This window comes from Perognathus longimembris, chromosome 21, assembly GCF_023159225.1.
Source record: "Perognathus longimembris pacificus isolate PPM17 chromosome 21, ASM2315922v1, whole genome shotgun sequence".
NCBI classification, from domain to species: domain Eukaryota; kingdom Metazoa; phylum Chordata; class Mammalia; order Rodentia; family Heteromyidae; genus Perognathus; species Perognathus longimembris.
Genome location: NC_063181.1, coordinates 39,731,478 through 39,754,420, shown reverse-complemented (window position 1 = coordinate 39,754,420; position 22,943 = coordinate 39,731,478). Strand labels below are relative to the sequence as shown.

The 22,943-nt window shown below is 37.9% G+C and overlaps 1 protein-coding gene across 1 annotated transcript in view; it reads right to left on the bottom strand.

The window, feature by feature from the left end:
- The window catches only part of Tex15 (testis expressed 15, meiosis and synapsis associated), a 33,225-nt gene extending 15,264 nt beyond the window's left edge, over nucleotides 1-17,961 (bottom strand). Inside the window, exons 1-5 of the mRNA XM_048330533.1 lie at nucleotides 17,823-17,961; nucleotides 13,659-13,824; nucleotides 8,078-8,315; nucleotides 1,575-1,721; nucleotides 446-608 (exon numbers count right to left, since the gene is read on the bottom strand). Of these exons, the coding sequence (XP_048186490.1) occupies nucleotides 446-608; nucleotides 1,575-1,721; nucleotides 8,078-8,315; nucleotides 13,659-13,824; nucleotides 17,823-17,961 (853 nt within the window). The remainder of the gene's footprint in view (nucleotides 1-445; nucleotides 609-1,574; nucleotides 1,722-8,077; nucleotides 8,316-13,658; nucleotides 13,825-17,822) is intronic.
- Nucleotides 17,962-22,943: the final 4,982 nt, after the last annotated feature.

Here is a 22,943-nt window from a genome sequence, read left to right as displayed (position 1 = left end):
AGTACTGAGGTTTAAAAAGTAAATGCGTGCGAGCTGGGCACTGGTGGCTCACACCTGTAATCTCAGCTACTTAGAGGAGGCTGAGATCTGAGAATTAAAGTTCAAAGCCACCTTGGAAAGGAACGTCTGTGACTCTTTTATCTTCAGTTAACCACCAGAAAACCAGAAACGGAGTTGTAGCTTACTAAAGTGGTAAAGTGCTAGTCTTGAGCAAAAGAGCTCAGGAACAGCATCCAGCCCAAGTTGAAGTCCCAGGACCGACAAAAAAAAAAGTAAAAAGATTCTGAATATAGTTAAAAAATGTGTATGATCCCAGATCCACAAATGAAAAATAGGTAAAACACAACTATCTTGCTTAGAGATCAACTACATATTAGAAAAGACTATTCAGAAAACACAAGAGCAGCAAAAATATTTCTGAAGTAGACTACGATATGAATCTTACCAGGTCTTTGAGTAACTCTGGGTGCAAGGACTTTTAAAGATGGTATAAGGTGCCCATTATCTACTTTTTGACCAATAAATTTTACTGTTACCACTGCATAAGGTAGACACTGCCTTGGTTTATCTACTGGCTTTGAATACGTATCATATTCATAGAAGTATACCTAAAAATGAAAAAGAAAAATGTAATGATAAGTTTTGGCAGTTAACACTTAGTAAACTATAACAATAACAAATAACAATAAAAATAAAATAATAAAACTGCATAATGTCATGTTTTTATCTACTTCAGTGAACCCCCACAGTACTTAAGTATTCTTGGTAACCAATGTTACAAGATGCAGATATCATGTATTTTTTTTTTAACTTTCAAGAGCTGATTTCTTTTCTTTTAAGTTTATTTAATTTTTAATTGTTATGATGAACAGAGGAGTTACAGTTATATACATCAGGTAAAGAGTACATTTCCTTTTGGACAATGTCATCCCTTCAGGTATTCTTTTAAATAAATACTTTTTCCATTGAAAGTTAAATGTTTTACATATGCTTTGACCATTATATTTTACTTGATAGAAATCTTAGTATTTTTACACATAGAAGTATGTATATATTTAGATATTTTATCTTCATTTAATCATATATAAAAGACATAGCTTAATCCTCTGTGGAAAATTAAAGAACCACAAAATACCTTACCAAAATAAAATAGAAAACTGCTGTTTCACTGAATGTCTATAATCTATACAGTTTTCTTTTATTTCTTTTTCCAAAGTACAGAGAACTAATGGTATTGCTTCAGAATAGCCTTATTTTAAAGTAAGCATTTTAAACTGATTAATCATAATTGTATATATTTATGGAGTACAGTGTGGTGTTTCGACCTATATGTACAATATGGATGATTGAATCACACTAGTGCTATCATCTAATTTCTCATTTTTCATAGTTAAACATTTACAATGTATTCTTGGGAAATTTTAATTTACCATAGTTGCCTTGAAGCAAAACTTTGCTTCTTGAAAGACAAGTTGTTTTTCCAACCTAGTAATTAATTTGTGGAAAATTCAAATAAAAATGGTTACTGCATTAAGCCTATGACTTCTGAGTAAAAAACCCTGATGTTAACATACCGCTGAATTATAGGCTTGTAGCTCAATAGTTTCTTTCACAGAAGGTATAGTTCTTGACATATGGCAATCAAAGTTAGGAGAAGGATCCAAAGAAACTTTGTTTTTATCCATAGAAGGCTGAACTTTCTTCACTTTTCCAAAGAGAACCTAAAACAAATCCAGTAGAACATTTTTCAGATCCTCATGCTTTAAACAACAAAGACTAACACTGTTAAAGTTCCAGATGAATGGGATGATATAATATGATAATTTTATCATTTCTCTTAATTAAACTGAGACTAGAGTAATTCTTGTTGTTGTTTTTTAATTGCCAGTCCAAGGACTTCAACCAACTCAGGGCCTGGGCACTATCCCCAAGTTTCTTTTGCTTCAGACTAGCTCTCTACCACATAAGCCACAGCACCACTTCCGGCCTTTTCTGTTTATGTGGTACTGAGGAATTGAACTTAGGGCTTCGTGCGTGCTAGGCAAGCACGCAGCCCAAGACTAGAGTAATTCTTTTTTTTTTTTTTTTTTGTGTGTGTGCCAGTCCTGGGTCTTGGACTCAGGGCCTGAGCACTGTCCCTGGCTTCTTTCTGCTCATGGATAGCACTCTACCACTTGAGCCACAGCGCCACTTCTGGCCATTTTCTGTATTTGTGGTGCTGGGGAATTGAACCTAGGGCCTCATGTATACGAGGTGAGCACTCTTGCCACTAGTCCATATTCCTAGCCTGAGACTTTAGAGTAATTCTAAAACCATTTTTTTAAATTTACTTTAAGATGTTTAATATGGGGCACTACACAAGTAATTGCACAGAAAATTACTTTAAAATGTGTGTGAGAAACAAAAAATGGGACAGGTAGTTTTCAATTCCATATATTAAGATACAGAGGAAAAACAACTAAACAGAAAAAAAGTAAAGCCCAGAAGTATGTCCATCTACATAAAGAAAAAATATATAAGGGCTGGGAATGTGGCTTAGTGGTAGAGTACTTCCCTTCTATGCATAAGGCCCTGGGTTCAATTCCTTAGTACCACATAAACAAATGAACAAAAGTATGTGATTATAAGTATCCTTCCAAATTTAAACCAATAATAATTAAAGAATACATGATAGAGGAAAAAAAATCCTTTTAAAATCTGCAAACAATGGGCTGGGAATATGGCCTAGTGGTAGAGTGCTCGCCTCGTATACGTGAAGCCCTGGGTTCGATTCCCCAGCACCACATATATAGAAAACAGCCAGAAGTAAAATTAAAAAAAAATCTTCAAACAAAATTAAATACCAAGCAAGTTAACTATTTTTGTATTAAAAATACAATAGAAACCTGCGCACTGGTGGCTCATACCTGTATCCTAGCTACTCATGAGGCTAAGCTCTGAGGATCATAGTTTGAAGCTAGCCTGGATAGGAAAGCCCCTGAGCCTTATCTTCAATTAACAAGCAAAAAGCCAGAAGTAAAACTGTAATTCAAGAAGTAGAGCACTAGCTTTCAGGAAACGCCCAGGCCCTGAGTTCAAGCCCTAGGATGGGAACAAAAGGAAAATAAAACAAAAATCAAAGAAAATAGTGTAAAATAAACACAAGCAAATATTTAAACCAGTACAAAAATAGGTTCAAAGAAAAAGTGCCAATAAAAGCATGAATCCAAAACATGCAGACAAGAAAACATTCTAAAATGTTTATATATCAAAAGAATGAGTGTAGATAGGCATAGATGATTAAGTCGGTTATCAGGAAGTTGAAACTGTGAGAATCATGGTCCTTAAACAGCCCAGGTGGGGAAGTCTGTGAGACTCTCTCTCCAATAAACCAGCAGAGGTATGGTTCAAGTAGTAGAGTATCACCCACAACCAACTAAGCTGAGCAAGATAGCCAGGCCCTAAATTCAAGGCCCCATCCATCTCAACACAAAACCAAAAAGAAATGTGAAATTTTTAAAAATCCAAACAATGAACAGGAGAACTGGTAGAAGGTAAGCAGGAATAAAGTGCAAATAGTATCATCAAATGTATACATTTTTTACAAAGTTAAGAATTCTAGGGCTGGGAATATGGCCTATTGGCAAGAGTGCCTGCATCATATATACTAAGTCCTGGGTTCGATTCCTCAGCACCACATATATAGAAAATGCCAGAAGTGGTGCTGTGGCTCAAGTGACAGAGTGCTAGCCTTGAGCAAAAAGAAGCCAGGGACAATGCTCAAGCCCATAGTCCAAGCTCAAGGACTGACAAAAAAAAAAAAAAAAGAATTATATTAAGATCTTCTTATTCTGCTATGGCTGATAAAATAATTTTTCAAAAGCATATAAAATTTAATGTGGTATGCTAGAATGGATTCTGGAATAGAAAGAAATGTGTGTGGAGAACCAGCAAAAGCAAAGTAGCTCTGTAAGGTTAGCAGTGTTGTACAAATTTTAGTTCTTAGTTCTAACAAATGTGCTGTAGCTTTACACAATGTTTAATTTTTAAAATCTGAATGAATTGTATATGTTCTGTACTATGTTTATAACTTTTCTGTAAACTTAGATTCTTCTAAAATAAAGTTTGTTAAAAGAATGAAAACATAGGGCTGGGAATATGGCCTCGTGGTAGAGTGCTTGCCTTGCACACATGAAGCCCTGGGTTCGATTCCTTAGCAGTATATATAGAAAAAGCCAAAAGTGGCACTGTGGCTCAAGTGGTAGAGTGCTAGCCTTGAGCAAAAACAAGCCAGGGATAGTGCTCAGGCCCTGAGTTCAAGCCCCAAGAATGGCAAAAAGAAAAAGGAATGAAAACATATTAAAACACTATACAAAGAAAATCCTAGCTCTGAAGACAGATTTTAATCAATAGACAATGTTCACAAACCAACCAACCAAACAAAAAAAAGCCCAAGGAATTGGGAGGGAGTATTAACAGGCAATTTGCCAAATGAAAATAGTCTGAATACATATATAAAACAAAGATTAAACTCAGAAATACAACAATAAAAGGGAAAAACTGAACAACAAATGAATTATCATACGCTCAACAGTCAAGTCTTTAAAAAAGGATAATATGCAAGTATGGTGAAGCTGTGATGGAAATGTTAACTATAGAAAAGCTTTTTACACAGCTGGGCATTGCATAGGAAAAGCTATAAAAATATACATTATTTCCACCTCTAATTTGACACCTATGAATAAAACAATTTTTAGCAAATAAGGACCAAGGCAGTTCAATGGTAGGGCAGCATGTGGTTGGTTATTAGAATGGATGTGTCCCTGGGTTCATTCTATACTCCAATCTCAGCATGTAATCATACATATGTGTGAAATAATTATACAAAGATGACCAAAACAGTATTAAAGGCACAAAATCAACCCAAAACTTAGATACAAACATTAAAAATGTGTTCAAAGCCGGGTGCTGGTGGCTCATGCCTGTAATCCTAGCTATTCAAGAGGCTGAGATCTGAGGTTCACAGTTCAAAGTCAGCCCAGGCAGGAATGTCATGGTTCAAAAACCAGAAAAGGGGCTGGGGATATGGCCTAGTGGCAAGAGTGCTTGCCTCATATACATGAAGCCCTGGGTTCAATTCCCCAGCACCACATACACAGAAAACGGCCAGAAGTGGCTCTGTGGCTCAAGTGGCAGAATGCTAGCCTTGAGCAAAAAGAAACCAGGGACAGTGCTCAGACCCTGAGTTCAAGGCCCAGGACTGGCAAAAACAACAACACCAAAAAAAAAAAAAAAAAAAACACAGAAAAGTTTGTGAGACTCTTATCTCCAAGTAACCATCAGAAAACCAGAAGTGGTACTGTGGCTCATGGTGATAGAGTGCTAGTCTTGAGTCAAGAGCTCAAGGACACACCCAGGCCATGAGTACAAGCCCCTAGACTGGCAGAAAAATGTGTTTGAGGCTGAGCCAGATATGGCAGTATATACTCACCATTCCAGCAACACAGGAGTTAAGAGAAACAAAGATCAAGAGCTTAAGGCATGCCTGGACCACACAGTGAGACTGGCTCAAAAGCAAAAATAAAACCTCCAATCCTGTGAAGCAAATTCATAGTAGAGGTATATACTGGAATATTGTGTAACCATCCAAAAGGAAAACTACACTGTAGGCTTACAGTCCCAGTTACCTGAGAGACTAAGGAAGAAGGGACTCTTGAATACAGGACTTCAGGAGAGGCCAAGGCAATCCAGAGGGACCTTGCTGTTTCAGTAACTAAAAAGACTTGTAGGGGAGCACCATTTCCAAATACATTGTGGTAGTCAAAGGAGAGCAAAGGACAGAGGGAAAATCTGAAGAGACAATGGCTGAAAACTCCCCAAATTTGATGAAACACATGAATATGAACACCCAAGAAGCTCAATTGACTCTTAGTAAGATGAATTCAATGAGACTTATGACAACAAACCTGAATCTCCAGAGATAAAAATTTGAAAATATAAGGCAAACATATATAATAATGGATCCTCAAAAAAATAATCAGGTTTCTCATCAGAAGATAGAAGGCAGTGAACTTACATATTAAAAATGTTTTAAGAAAAAAGACCTAGGGCTAGGGATATAGCCTAGTGGCAAGAGTGCCTGCCTCGGATACACGAGGCCCTAGGTTCGATTCCCCAGCACCACATATACAGAAAACGGCCAGAAGCGGCGCTGTGGCTCAAGTGGCAGAGTGCTAGCCTTGAGCGGGAAGAAGCCAGGGACAGTGCTCAGGCCCTGAGTCCAAGGCCCAGGACTGGCCAAAAAAAAAAAAAAAAAGAAAAGAAAAAAGACCTAACAACTAAGACTGCTACAGATGAAAAACAGGTCTGTAATTCTAGCTACTGAGGAGACTGACATGTGAGTGTCAGAGTTCAAAGCCAGCCAATGCACACAAATCCAAGTGACTCTTACCTCCAATTAACCAGCAACATGCCAGAAGCAGAGCTGTGGATCAAGGGGTGGAGTGTCACATGGAGTGGGGAAGCTAAGCTAAATAAGAGGTCAAGACCCAGAGTTAAAACCCCAGTACTGGCACAAAACCCAAAAGATGATAGGGAAATTAAGATATTCCAAGGTAAGCAAAAGCTAAGAGAGTTCACCTCTAGACATGCTCTAAAAAACGTTTACACCACTACTTGCAGTGTCTTGTGGGGAAGAATTATTTAGGATGAAAGGAAAGGTAATTAGTGGCTTGAAACTCTATGAATAAACATCTCAGTAAAAGCAAATACATGGCAGTTCTAACTGTTACATTACTGTTACTAATTTAAGAAACAAATATATTAAAACAGTTATTGTGAAAGCTAATAAAGTATTTGTTTGTAGATTCACATTTTACTCATTACACAATTTACATGAATCATGAACTAACCTTACTAGTTTGTTTCTGGCTACAACATATAAAGATATGATACCCACAATTGAAAATGGGACAAAGCTATACAATTAAAGCTTTTGGCATGTTATTATAATTAAATGCAGTGCAAATTTAAATAATAGTGTCCTAACTGTAGCATCTCTTTTTGGGGGTAGAACTATGGGTTTGTTTTTTTAACTCAAGATGCTCATGCCTAGAATGCAAGCACGCTCATACTTGAGCCCTTTATGTTCTTGCCAGCCTCAACATTTCTATTCTGCATCTCCTGCAGTGGAATGTCAGACATGTGCCACCACACCAGCCGTGTGTGTGTGTGCATGTGTGTGTGTGTTTGTGTGTATGCCAGTGGGATCTTGAACTCTGGGCCTGTCCCTCACCTTTTCACTACAGCTCCACTTACAACTTTTTGGTGGTAAACTGGAGGTAAGAGTCACACAGATGTTGTTGTCCAAACTGGCTTTGAATGGTGATCCTCAGATCTCAGACTCCTGAGTAGCTAGAATTACAGGCATGAGCCATAGCTCATTGTTAGAGTACTTGCCTAGCATGCATAAGGACCTAGGTTAGATACCCAGCACTGTAAAACAAAACAAAATTTCAAAGCATACAGATACTCATAGAGTAGATAAAAAATGATTTACCCATGTTGCTTAGAAGAAGCTGTTAGACTGAAAACACAAATAAACTGATAGTGAAAGGATGGGAAGTGATATGGCATGAAAGTGGTACCCAGAAGGAAGGAGAGGTAGTTACACTATCACAAGATGAAACAGAGATTAAACAGAATAGAGGAGCTAGGAATATAGATAGCTCTGTGCTTAGTGTTTGCCTAGGCTCCACAAAGACCTAGGTCTAATCCTCAGAATCATAAAAATACAACAAAACCCTAAAGGTTACAACAGGAAAGAAAGACATAAAGTATATTTTTTTCACTCAGTGCTGGAGTTCAAACTCATAACCTTATATATGCCAAGCAAGCACTCTACCATGGAATTACATCACAGCCCACTTAAATTATAAAAGGTTCAATGCAAGTAAAATTGGACTAAATTCTCCAATTAATAGAGAGCTAGAGAGATAGTTTAGTGGAAGACTGTGTGCCTAGCATGTATAAGGCTGGATATTTCGACAATAGGGATGAATGCTGAGGAAATTATATGTATTGTCAATATGCCACCTACCTTAAAAATTACAATACTTTCTACAGCAGTGCTTCTACTATGAGCATAATTCAAGGCAACATCAACATGTCTAAATATATAAATCCCAAGAAGAGGATTTCCCAGTATCTTCAGTGCCGATGCATTAGTCCTTATCCCATGTTGATAAATTTCTATCATGTCACGCTGAGCAAGTGCTAAAAAGCAAAAATGTTCTTCAAGTTCTCTGCCATGCCTTCCACTCTCACGCATCTCTGACCTAAAACAAAACAGTGTATGCAGTGTTTGAAAGATCATTTTCAAGAAGATAAATGTTTCAGCTTAGTACAATTAAAAAGAAAAATATTGATAGTATTCAGAGGTACCATGCCCTACCATGAGTTAGCTTGAAAATTATCTGAGGATTAAACTGAAGATGTATAATATTCTGCATTGGCTGAAAGTAAGAACATTTCTCAAATGCTGCTAATAGGGGCTGGGGATATGGCCTAGTGGCAAAGAGTGCTTGCCTCGTATACATGAGGCCCTGGGTTCGATTCCCCAGCACCACATATACAGAAAATGGCCAGAAGTGGCACAGGACTGGCAAAAGAGAGAGAGAGAGAGAGAGAGAGAGAGAGAGAGATTCAAATGCTGCTAATATATCCATCAGAAAGTCCTAAAATTTTACATGCATTTTGCCATTTTGATCTCAACTCACCTAGAAGTTATTACATGCATTAAAAAATGAGGTTTAGGAGCTGAGGATATGGTTCAAGTGATAAGAGCACCACCACTAAGGTACTAAGCATAAGGTCCCCAAGCTCAAGCCCCAGCACAGCCCCTGGCCCCTGCATCTTCCAAGAAAGCTAAAACTTGTCAAACTAGCAAAGTGACTAAGTTGGAACTATACAAGTATATTTCATTTTATTGTGTCTCACATAAACTTAAAAAAATAAATTGAAGATCTGTAGCAATCTTATATCTACAAGACTGCCAGTATCATTTTTCCCAAAAGTATATGATCACTTTGTTTCTATTTTTTTTTTTTTTTGCCAGTCCTGGGGCTTCTTGAACTCAGGGCCTGGACACTGTCCCTGAGCTTCTTTTTTCAAGGCTAGCACTCTACCACTTGAGCCACAGCGCCACTTCAGGCCTTTTCTGTTTATATGGTACTGAGGAATTGAACCCAGGGCTCCATGCATGCTAAGCAAACACTCTACCACTAAGCTGAGCCCTCCCATTCTTTTAATAAACTTTCCCTTTTATTATATTTGTTATGTTGCCCCATGATTAGTCACCTAGAATATTACCACTGTCATAGTTGCAGGTGTCAAGAATCATATTGCATAGAATGTGATGAACTTAATGTTGTCTTGACTGTTCTGTTGACCAGATTTTCCCACCACCTCTCCCTTTCATCAAGCCCTCATGTTCTCTGAGAAATAACATTAAAATTTAGGCCAATTACATAACCTTTTTAGTAATAATAAAAGGTAGGCCAACTGATCCTAAGAGTACTGGTGTGGTGGCTCATGCTGTAATCCGAGCTAATTCAGAGGTAGAGGCAGGAAGAGTTTTGAAGTCAGTCTGGGAAACATTATCAAAACCAAAATGAAAGAGCTAGGCTGTGGCTCCAAGTGTACAGCACTTGCCTAAGCTTGCGCAAGGCTCTTTATTCAGTTCCCAGAACCACAAAACAAATCCCTACAGTAGCCTCTAAGTACTCAAGAGAAAGATACATTGTTGAAGCAATAACTATAAATTATATCTACATAGATTTTATTAGGGATATCTCTATTCTTCAGAGATCTAGACTACAACAGATTTCCATTTTCGTAGAAAGAAATCACTATGAATCATCCTCAGGAAAGATTATCACCTGAAGTAGATATACCTGGTCTTCAGTATCTATTGCCAAACAAGACTCATTTCTTTTTTTGACTCTTTATTTGTGGGTATTGTCCTGGGGCTTGAACTTAGGGCCTGGGCACTGTCCCTGTGTTGTTTTTTCTCACGTGCTCTACCACTTTGAGCCACAGCTCCACTTATGGTTTGTTGGTTAATTGGAGATAAGAGTATCATAGAAACTTTTCTGGGCTGGCTTTGAACCACAATCCTAGCCTCCTGAATAACCAGGACTACAGTTGTAAGCCACCAGCTCCCAGCAAGATAAAAAAGAAACAGACTCACTGAAAATACTAAATATTCCACAACTGGAAGGTCAATCAGTGTATTTTACCTGGGTTACTCAAGAATAGTACTAGTGGGCTGGGATACATCCCATCTCAGTGGCAAAGTGCTTGCCTAGCAAGTGCAACGTCCTAGTTCTATCCCCAGTACCAAAAAAGAAAAGACAAAAAAAAAAAAAAGAATACTACAAGCATCAACCAGGTACCACTAGGTGGTACAATGGTAAGGTTCAGACTCCAGGGCAGAAATGTGATTCCAGTGGGATGAATGTGGAAGATGCAATGAAGTTGATGGGGAAAAAGTGTACATATGTGTGGAAATGTCACAACGAACCTCTCCCCTTTGTATAAGAATAAGAAGACTTAAAAAGCTGGGCACTGGTGACTCATCTCTGTAATCCTAGCTATTCAGGATGTTGAGATCTGAGGATTGTGGTTCAGAGACAGCCATAAGGCAACGTGAACTCAACTCTTACTCCAATTAACCATCATAGACCCAGAAGTGGCTCTGTGGCTCCAAGTGGTAGAGCACTAGCCATGAGCAAAAGAACTCTGAGGCAGTGCCTAGGTTCCGAGTTCAAGCCCCATGACCAACCACAAAAAAAGAAAAAGATTAAAAAAGAATAAAGATCTTCTTCTAAAAAGAAAACCCTCTGGGTACTCAGACTGTATCCCAAGTCCTCAAGTGCCATTCCCCTGTGAAAATCTGCTTCTAGAAGCACAGGGTCGAGCTACAGACACACTTTCAATTTTCAGCTGACACAGCCTCCCCGCCTTTGAAGAGTGATTCCTAATTAGTATCTACAATGGAGAGCTTACAGGACCTACAAGGTGTGCACCTACTAAAAAAGGAAAATTGTTCTTTGTTTTGTTTTTTGGCCTGTGTTGGGCCTTGGACTCAGGGCCTGAGCACTGTCCCTGGCTTCTTTTTGCTCAAGGTTAGCACTCTGCCACTTGGGCCACAGCGCCACTTCTGGGCATTATCTACATATGTGGTGCTGGGAAAGAAATCTGGATTTTGTATGATTGATTTAAAAAGATTGTTATTGAGGGGCTGGGAATGTGGATTAGTGGTAGAGTGCTTGCCTAGCATGCATGAAGCCCTGGGTTTGATTCCTCAGTATCACATAAACAGAAAAGGCCAGAAGTGGTGCTGGGGCTCAAGAAGTAAGAGTGCTAGCCTTGAACAAAAAGAAGCCAGGGGTCTTGAATTCAAGCCCCAGGACTTGCTAAATAAATAAATAAATAAATAAATAAATAAATAAGATATTTTTGGGTCTAAATACAAAACAGTTGAACACTCCAAATATTTTTTTGTTTGGTATTTCTCTCAAAACTACAGCTTCATCGAATAGAAGGATCATGTCTCAAAAGTGTGTCACTAATCCCCTATATGGAATAGAAAGACTTTCTCAGTACCCTTTCCCTGAATTAAATCTTTTAGAATCCCTTTCTTGAAAGTATCCTTTTTCTAGTACTAAATTTACAGTACTAGTTGAGGGACTCATTAACTTCACATAGAGAAATTCATTTCAAGATTACTTCAAGGGCTGGGATATGGCCTAGTGGCAAGAGTACTTGACTCGTATACATGAAGACCTGGGTTCGATTCCCCAGCACCACATACATAGAAAACGGCCAGAAGTGGCACTGTGGCTCAAGGGGCAGAGTGCTATCCTTGAACAAAATGAAGCCAGGGACAGTGCTCAGGCCCTGAGTCCAAGACCAGGACTGGCGGGGAAAAAAAAAAAAAAGATTACTTCAAATAAGGTAGCTGTTCATAACAAGAAATTCTGATATCAGGCAGCCTTCATGAGTATTAACTGATTGCATGACTCCAAATTCTCTTCAGGAGTCTTCTTCTGGCCGTTATTTCTATATATGTGGTGCTGAGGAATCGAACCTAGGGCTTCATGTATATGAGGCAAGCACTCTTGCCACTAGGCCACATTCCCAGCCCCTTCAGGAGTCTTCTTTATCCCCATCATTTTGCTCTACTGTCCTTAGCATTGACATCATTTTAACACTAGTCTCATTATCTCACAGGAGTGCTCCTGAGTGCTATGGTAAACCAGTACTATAACATTTTGTCTAATTGGGCAAATAGTCAAATTGCTGACATTGTTGATCATGTCCGGTATCACTGAGCAGTTGTCTTAACTTTTCTGTAAGAAAAACTACTTGAAAAAAACAATTTTCCCTACTAAAATAAAAATTAAGGAACAGTATCAATTTTTGTGTGCTAGTAATACTGGGCCTTATGGCTTGTATTCTCCAACTTGAAATATGCCTCCAGCCCCACTAAAATTAATGTTTGATCAAACTGTGTTTTCAATATGGACATATCACTTTCTACTGCCACTCATAATAACTGTGGGGTTTGGGAGGAAGAGAATATGCCAATTATGTCATTCACACCAATTCCAAGTACCCAAACTCACACCAAAAGGGTCTAGCATGTTTCAGTCAAGAAAGAATTATTCTAAAGCAAGATCTACAGGTAGGGTTTTCAAGCTTAGGCTTGAGGTTTAAAAGTGCAAAATCGTAAAGAAAAGTTTAGAAAATGATATTATAAAGTATTCTAATACAAATTTATACCTATTAATTCAAAGGATTTGTATATGTTCCTTTTTTAAAAAATCCAAACGATGAAAAAACCCAGGTACTTTAAAAAATTGTTAGAAGCTAGATGCTAGTGACTTACACCTATTATCCTTGAGATCTGAGGATCAAGGTTTGAAGCCAACCCAGGCAGGAAAGTCTTTTCTCTAGTTAATCACCAGATAACCAGAAGTAGAGCTATGGCTCAAGTGGCAGCTCAGAAATAGCACTCATGCCTTGAGTTTAGGTTCCAGGACGGGCAGGCAGGCTGACACACACACATGTACACGGGCGGGCACGCCCGTGTCCAGGCAGCAATTTTGGCATCAACTCCAAGAAACCATTTTACTGGAATTATTGGCAAACAGTCAAATACAATCTTCTCAAATTAAAATACCTATCAACCTCTTTAGAGTTCTGTATAGGAAAAAAAAAGTTGTTTCTCATTATGTTCCTATTTTACATTACCCAGAATGGGACCTGAGAAATGTCAGCTTAACAAAATGAGCTGATGAATGTTTCTGAAAAAATTCAAGGTAAAAAATTAGAAGAGTGTCTGAAATCTAATATTAGTGCATGATCACTAATGTTCATTACACAACCATGTAACCAAATTTCAGACATTAATGCTATCTTGTCACATTTAAATTTTTCTCTATCATAAAAAACTCTAAGGTTAGAAATAATTTGCACTGATTTCTCCAGTACTGCTTACTTAATCTTTGTGTTTATTTTCTTAGTAAATATCAAATGGCATAAGTGAATTGGTGAAAGATATAGTACAAACAAAAAAAAATCTCAAACTTGTTTATTAGTTCATAGAGACTTACCTCTTAGCAGTAAATTTTTTTTCTAGATGTTCATTGTGAATCAGTTTTGTATCCCCAAATTGCCAAGTTGCCCGTAGATCACAGCTTACATCAAGCCTGCACTGCTTCAAAGTGTCATGTATGAAACTATACTCCCTAGTATTAGTGCAACAAGATGACAAGAAAACTACAAAGAAGGGAGAATAATTACTTGCGTTTAATGATATTGTTGTACATGTGTACAATGACATTCTATTGATATGAAATACAAAACAATCAACTGCTTGGAAATTTCATTAATTACTAAAGGCAGAAATTTACATTTAAGGTTTTACCATAGTAATGTGGACCTCCTACACCTGAGGTAAATTAAAACATGAACCATATTGTTCTCCACATACCACTGGAGTTATTGAAAGCTGACACAGAGTAGAAGATATATTAGAATTCAGGATATGTGTTTTCAATTGAAGTTGTATTCTGTGAATCATTACCCAAACTTAAAAGGCAATTCACATGCTAAAAAATGATTTATTTTTCTGATTTGCAAATACATCAGGATCTACTTATTTATAAGCTGCTAAATGGTAACATAGTATATGTACGAAGAATAAGGTTTTCTCAGGACACTGAGCAATGGTTTCAAGTTGTTGCCATCTTAATTCATTGCAAAAAAAGGATAAAAGTCCTTGAGGTGGGGAATTAAAGAGAAAAAAATAAGTTTATTTTATCGTCTGAGATAGTTCTATTCCATAGTCACCAAGAACATTTAGTGATTAATGAACCAATGTCCTTAGGAAAAAGGGTTAAGTTCTTGCAAGCATCTGGTTGAATTTTTGATACTCTATAAATGTCATGAGCCATTACATAGGTTCTTTTGTCAACACTTCTTTCAAACAAATTAGTGTTGAAAACTGTATTTGTTTTTCTGTCTATCACTTGCCAAGTTATTTAAAAAAGTATTTCCCAAACTCCAGATCTAAGGAGTCTAACTGTAAGTTCACCATTTTTCACATTCTATTACTTTTTGGAAAGCATGCGCCAACCGGCCAGATGAAAGCACTTTCCTGACACTGGGTACTGTTGTCCTTATGTTCCAAGGGTTTTTTTTTGTTTTGTTTTGTTTTTTTTGGCCAGTCCTGGGCCTTGGACTCAGGGCCTGAGCACTGTCCCTGGCTTCTTCCCGCTCAAGGCTAGCACTCTGCCACTTGAGCCACAGCGCCGCTTCTGGCCATTTTCTGTATATGTGGTGCTGGGGAATCGAACCTAGGGCCTCGTGTATCCGAGGCAGGCACTCTTGCCACTAGGCTATATCCCCAGCCCTGTTCCAAGGGCTTTAAGCCTCACAACAATACTACCCTTTATGCCTTAAGAAATATCAGCTGTCATACCATGAATCTTTAGTACTAGCTGCTTTTTCATCTTTTCCATAGTTCAACAGGCATTTTTGTGAGGTGTGATATTGTGATTTTGTGAGGCTTTTATATTGGTAAATTATTTCCTCCTTTTTCTTGATGCATTACATTGTTAATTCAACCACACTGAACTCAAGCCTACTCAAGTTTATGTCTAAAATGTGTTTTCTATGCAAGGCACATCATAATCTTCTTGAGCTTATGAACACTAACGTCTCTCTTCAGCAATACATTTGGGGGCTATTATTGGCTAATCCTGGGACTTGAATTCAGGGCCTGGGCACTGTCCCTGAGCTTTCTTTTGCTCAGGGCTAGCACTCTACCACCTGAGCCACAGCACCACTTCTGGATTTTTCTGTTTATGTGGTACTGAGGAACTGCTAGGCAAGCACTCTACCACTAAGCCACATTTCCAGCCCTGGGGGCTATTTTATAAACAGTGAAAGTATCAACAAAATGTGATGAAAACAGTACTAAAAACTAAAGAATATATTGTGGTATCTGAGACACTATAATACAATAGAACACTGACTTTGACTTTAGCTGGGAAATGTGTGTGCCCTGGGCAACTCACATTTTTTGCTGCTGTCCCTATGTGTATTGATTCTGAGCTTACAAATAAAACACTACTAATGACTATGAATTTTACCAGGTAAGAAAATGCACAAATTTAGAACTCTCGAATATTAAGAACAGACTATAAGGAGTAAGGTAATTTCTCCATATATGAATATAATGAATTATTGCTTATGTTTAATTATTAAATGCAATAAGCAGAATAAGTAAAATATTAGAACTGACTCTCAAAAACCCTTACATTTTCATTTTTATTATTAATGACTGAAGCTTAATTTTCCTTTTAATATTTGTAATAATTATTATAAACTTTGACAGTTTTAAACATATCCTTCTGTGGATATTTGCTTCTAACTATATGTTAGGAAGTTGTGATAGCAGCTTAACTATCTTGTGTCCTTAAGCTCAATTTTCCCTAGTGGTAATATCTTAGGTTACTATGACTATGACAAAGATCAAAAGTGGGAAAATGACATTGGTAAGATCCAGACACTAGGATTTTACTAGTTTTACATACATTTGTCTGTATATATTTCATATAATTTGATTACATGTGGATACTTGTGTAAACATCACTACAAGATACAGAACTATTCTACCATGAAGATTTCCGGGGTGCTACTCCTTTATACATATATACTAACCATCCCATTTCCTTTGTCTAAATCCCAGAAATAATAACGCTTTCCATTTTCACACTTTTGTCAATTGATTTGATTCTATAGAGGTAACATGGAAATTTCATTTTTTTTTTCACTCAGCATATTGTTCTTAAGAACCAAGTGACATTTATCAAGTCATATCCTTTTGTTACTGTGTGGCAATAGTTGATTTGTGAAAATGCCATGGTTTTGGTTAATCATTCACTCATTGGAAATTGAGTGGTTGTCAATTTTGGGCTATTACAAATGAAGCTGATTATGACCATTCTCACCGGGTCTTCCATGCACAAGTGTTTATTTCCTAAGAATAAATGCCCAAATCTAGCATTGCTGGGTCATATGCTGTGTGTGTGTGTGTGTGTGTGTGTGTGTGTGTGTATGCGCGTGCACATTTAGCTTTTAAAGAAACTACCAACTTTTCTAGAGTCGTTGTGCTATTTTTGTTTTCCCACCCACAACACCTTAGGAGGTTTGGTTTCTCTAGCTGCTCATCAGTGTTGGCGGGGTGTGGGCACCCACCACAGCACTGAGGCAGAGTGATCACAGTGTATGGTCTGCCTGGGCTACACAGCGAGCCTTGTCCCAATAAGAAAACAACAAAATATCCAAGTTTATAACCAACAATTACCATTTTCTTTTTGAGTTTTTACAGGTGTGCTGTTATATCTCACTATAGTTTTCATATGCATTTCCCTAAGGCTAGATGCTGAGTATCTGTTTATGATTATATTATCCATCTTCAGTCTAAGTCTATTCATTTCCTTTTCTTTTCTAATTGGACATTCATATTCACTCTCTCTTCCCTCTTACCCTGCTCTAATTACTTGGTATATTCTAGTTATGAGTCCTTTGTTAGATACATAATTTGCAAATATGTTATCCTATTCTAAGGTTTTAGTTTTGTGTCTTTCAAACAGAAAAAAATTCTGATTTTGACAAAGTCAATTTACTGTTTTCTTTTATTGATTATACTTTTGTAAGAACTCCTCATGTGTAGACCAAGGGTGAGAACCATCTGATGCTCACTTAATGTTTCTGTCACATGGTGCAGGGGCCATGTGCCCCTCTATCCCTAGGGTATTTTTCAGGAGCACTGTTTAATTTTCAACAGTTATTTATTCCTCTTATATTCCCCTTTGTATGTTCTATGGCAAGAAGATAGGATTTTACCTTTGTTTAGAGGGAAGTCTGTACCAGTTACTTTAGTTTGTAGGGATGCAGTCTGAGATACATAGGAAACAAACAAAAAATCCAGGAAACATCTTGTTCTATCATTTCCTGACTATGACTCCTTAGCTTGTTTGAAAATTTTACATTTCTTTTATTGTTATGTCTAGGGTTTTTAGTGTACGAGAGGAGACGAGTGTCTATTTCATTTTGTGTAGAAACAGAAATCCATGTCTATTTACGGAATTAGACTTGACTTAACCCAATTTCATATGCATTCAAATAACAGATGCAGATGAACATTAATTAAGAGTCAAAGAAATACAGGAGTATTTTTAAAGTGCCATTTATCATAGCAATTTTACCTTTCTCAGCTGTCCTCCTGATCTTGGGAATAGTGAATTTCTTCAAAGGACTGACTTCCATATCCCTGTTTAATAAAGGTTTATTGGTCGAGCTCATTTTCCATAATGTCTTGGGCTTAGCAAATTTTTTCATTTCCATTTTGTTGGTGGCCTAAAATCAATCCAAAATTATTAAATAAAATGACAAACATTTAAGGGTCACACCAGTAAAATCATGCACAAGTTTTTAAATGGAACTGAATAATATATTCTTAGTGACAATGTCAGTATGTTTCCATTTTCCAGGTTACCCCAAATAGAAAATTAGTAAACAATTTTGCTTTTCACATATTATTAAATTTTAGTTTACAACAGACTTTCCTTACAATTCATACAGCTGTGATTAGGTAACTAAAAACTCTGGTCCTGAAAAGCTTAAAAATTTCCATAAAAAATTCCAGATAAAACCATTTCATAAACGTGGTAAAATTTTTGCCAAGTCTTCTATTCTTCAAAATATTTACCAGGGGGCTGGGAATATGGCCTAGTGGTAAAGTGCTTGCCTCGTATACATGAAGCCTTGGGTTCGATTCCTCAGCACCACATATATAGAAAAAAGCCAGAAGTGGCACTGTGGCTCAAGAGGTAGAGTGCTAGCCTCGAGCAAAAAGAAGCCAGGGACAGTGCTCAAGCCCTGAGTCCATGCCCCAGTCCATGGCAACAAAAACAAAACAAACAAAATATTTACCAGGGATGGGAACATGGTCTAGTGGCAAGAGTGCTTGCCTCCTATAAATGAAGCCCTAGGTTCAATTCCTCAGCACCACATACATAGAAAACGCCAGAAGTGGCACTCAAGGGGCAGAATAGTAGCCTTGAGCAAAACGAAGCAAGGGACAGTGCTCAGGCCCCAAGTTCAAGTCCCAGGACTGGCAAAAAAAAAAAAATATATATATATATATATATGTGTGTGTGTGTGTATATATATATATATTTACCAATGTAACCATTATAAGATGATATTCTCTTTACTTTAGTATCACTGTACAATAAATTTATGACAGTTGTAAATCAATTATTGCATGACTATCCCTATATTTATTGATGGCTAAAAACAATTAATTGCACATTAGCTTCTCCTCCATAATATCCTTCATCCTTCCACAAAGGTTTAAGATGATATTGTGTATTATTACAGTAGTAGTCACAAAGGTATTCCTCCTCCTCAATCCTTACCACCCCTGCCCCAAACTTCCTACTGAAGGGAAGCTAGGGAGCTCACACACAGACAACTATAAGCAAGCAGGTATTTTTCATCTTTTATGCCATTTCATAATATGGCCCATGCGCTTCCTGTTACCATCCAACTACTTGCTCCAAACATTAGATCATAATGAAAATTAGGGGCTAACAAAATTCTTACATAAGAATCACAAATTATAAGAATCTATATAAATTCATAATCTATTACATAAAGTTCACGAAGAATTACCTCCCAATGCTCATTGTTCCTGTGCCCCTATGAAAGGGGATCCAATTAATCATGGATCAGAGTACAGAGTAAAGAATTGATGGAGACCTCTAGAAAGAAAACTAGCCCTCTCATTGAGAAACACTAGTGGTATGCTATGTAAGTAAAGGTGTTGCCTTCTAACAATACCCTTTAATTTATACCAAAAACTAAAGGTAGGGAGACATTGGGAAGGACTGCCATGTTCACCTGGCAGCTTATTAAGGAGAAAACTAATTTATGTATAAAGATTTATTAATGCATATCTCTCCCCTAATTTGCTATGATTTTTTTTATTAACAGCATGCTGTGGTATCTGTTTTACTTTTTAAGAATGAAATTCATTAATTACTTAGGTTCACATTTGTACCTTTATTATTCGTGTATTCTAGCCCATCATTCATATATTTCCTTCCTACTTAACAATTCAAACATCTTGCTGGATGCTAGTGGCTCAAGCCTGTAATCTTAGCTACTTAGGAGGTGGAGACCTGAGGTTTGTTTAGAAGCTGTCCCAGGCAGACAAATCTGAGAGACTCATCTCCAAACAACCAGTAAAAGGACAGAAGTGGCTCAAGTGGTAGAACACCAGCCCTGAGTGAAAAAATCTAAGCAAGATCCAGAGGCCCTGAATTCAATCTCCTGTACTAGCACCAACAATAATTAATAAGAACTCTTAACATCTCTCTTACTGTTTCATTAGTTAGGTCTAATCTGTGGCTAGACTACTGACATTTCAAAGTTATCACTATTGTCATATACAGTTCTTCTTGACTCCTTTACCTTGTTTATTCACTCGTTTTGGGGGAGGGGGAGTGATGGACAGAGGTTCTGGCGCTGTCCCTGAGCTTTTGTTCTCAAGGCTAGTGCTCTACCACTTGAGCCACAGGTCCATTTCTAGCCTTATGGTGTTTAATACGAGTTAAGAGTCTCTCAGATTTTCGTGCCTGGGTAGGCTTTCCAATGACAACCCTCAGATCTTAGCCTCCTGAGTTACTACAAATACAGGTGTGGGGGCTGGGAATATGGCCTAGTGGTAAAGTGCTTGCTTCGTATACATATAGTCCTGGGTTCGATTCCTCAGCACCACATATATAGAAAAAGCTGGAAGTGGCGCTATGGCTCAAGTGGTAAAGTGCTAGCTTTGAGCAAAAAGAAGCCAGGGACAGTGCTCAGGCCCTGAGTTCAAGTCCCAGGACTGGCAAACAAACAAATCAAACAAAAAATACAGGTGTGGGCTGGGGATATGGCCTAGTGGCAAGAGTGCTTGCCTCATATACATGAGGCCCTAGGTTCGATTCCCCAGCACCACATATACAGAAAAACGGCCAGAAGCGGCGCTGTGGCTCAAGTGGCAGAGTGCTAGCCTTGAGCGGGAAGAAGCCAGGGACAGTGCTCAGGCCCTGAGTCCAAGGCCCAGGACTGGCCAAAAAAAAAAAAAATACAGGTGTGAGCCACCAATACACAGCTTTATTCCCCACATCTTAATCTCTTTATTTAAAAAAAAAAATACTTTGTATCTAGAATTAGAAAATCTTGTGTTTTGTCTGATTCTCCTTTTTTTTTTTTTTTTTTTGCTCAAGGCCAGTGCTCTACCACTACAGCCACACCTCCAGTCCTATGAGGTTATGCTTTTGGTTTTTTTGGTCTTTTTTTTTTTTTTTTTTTGCCAGTCCTGGGGCTTGAACTCAGGCCCTGAGCACTGTCCCTGGCTTCTTTTTTTTTTTTTTTTTTTGGCCAGTCCTGGGGCTTGGACTCAGGGCCTGTGCACTGTCCCTGGCTTCTTCTTGCTCAACGCTAGCACTCTGCCACTTGAGCCACAGTGCCACTTCTGGCCATTTTCTGTATATGTGGTGCTGGGGAATCGAACCCAGGGCCTCATGTATACGAGGCAAGCACTCTTGCCACTAGGCCATATCCCCAGCCCTGATTCTCCTTTGTTCTGAGTTATCTTATAATTGATTATAAAAAATATGCTCACACATGTATATCTCTTCTCTCCCCAACATATACTGGTATATTTCCCTAAAACCATATTCCTTGGATCCTGGTATAGGCTCAAAGACACAACAATGGACTGGAATAAAGACCCCCAAATAAACCCTCACTTATGCATGTAGTAAAATGATGTTCCTTAAAGATGTCACAGTGATTTGGAAGTCATTCCTGCAGTGGGAATACAGTCTTACAGTACTTAAAGTAGTACTAAGTAAATGAGCTATCCACATGTAAAAGAAATGAAACAGGACCTTTCAACTATGTGGAAAATTAACTGAAAGTGGATCAAAGACCTAAACATAAGAAAATATAAAACTGTAAGAAAGACAAAGGGTGTTTCAGGTAGGTCATTTAAGGAAGTGATAAGTCTTGAGATGTGGTGCTATCATGAATGGGATTAGTGCCCTTATACAAAGACCCCAAAGACCTACCTTTGTAAGAACAGACCAACAAGACAACTGTCTACAAAGTGAATCAGAAAGCAATCCCTTAAGATACTGAATCTGTCAGCAGCTTGATCTTAGATTTCCCAAACTCCAGAACTGTGTGAAATAATTTGTTGTTTTTTTTACAAGTTACTTATAGTATTTTGTCATAGCAGCCCAAATGTACTGGTAGGCTTTTTTCCCTTCTAGTTCTGGCACTTGAACTCAGGGCCTGAGCATTGTCCTTGAGCTTCTTTTTGCTCAAGGCGAGCACTCTACTACTTGAGCCATAAAATCACTTCTGGATTTTTCTGTGTATGTGGTACTGAGGACTAGAACCCAAGGCTTCATGCATCCTAGGCAAGCACTATACCACTAAGCTACATTCCCAGCCCTGCACCAGTAGGCTTTTTAGAAGATTTTCTATATGTCCAATTGCACTGATCTTTAGCCAGCAAGGTCACAATCAAAATAATTATGATTAATACGAGAAGGACACGGGCTCATATAAAATTTATTTATATATTTATGTATGTGCATATGTATATGTTCCAGGCAAATATACAACCTTGTGCAAGAAATATTTGTCAATACATATCTGTAAACTTGGGGATGAGGTGGGGGTTTGAAGAAAAGTCAAATCATATCCTGTTTTTCACTGACTGGAAACTTGAAATCAAGCTTTCTTGAAGGGCCTGAGGATTTTCCTAAATTATCAGTATTCCACATTATTGAACAATTCAGTCCAGAGCATCTGGTTGAACATCAGATTATTTTTCCTCACTGATTTCAGATTCAGCATCTATGAATTCGTTATTAGAGGAAATCTAATCTATGTAACTGTGTAGTTTATTTAATGGTTTACATGTCAATATTTTGTGAGTGTGTAAGAAAGTTCAGGGGCTGGGAACATGGCCTGGTGGTAAAGTGCTTGCCTCATAAATGAAGCCCTGGGTTCAATTGCTCAGCACCATATATATAGAAAAAGCCAGAAGTGGTGCTGTGGCTCAAGTGGTAGAGTGCTAGACTTGAGCAAAAAGAAGTCAGGGACAGTGCTCAGGCCCTGAGTCCAAGCCCCAGTACTGGGCAAAAAAAAAAAAAAAAGAAAAAAAGAAAAAGTTCAGTTTCATTGTAGTGAACTTATTAGATTCTGTACTTTCTTTCATGCCTAATTTGAGATTTGGCTGTTGGTGGCTTAAAAATGGGAAA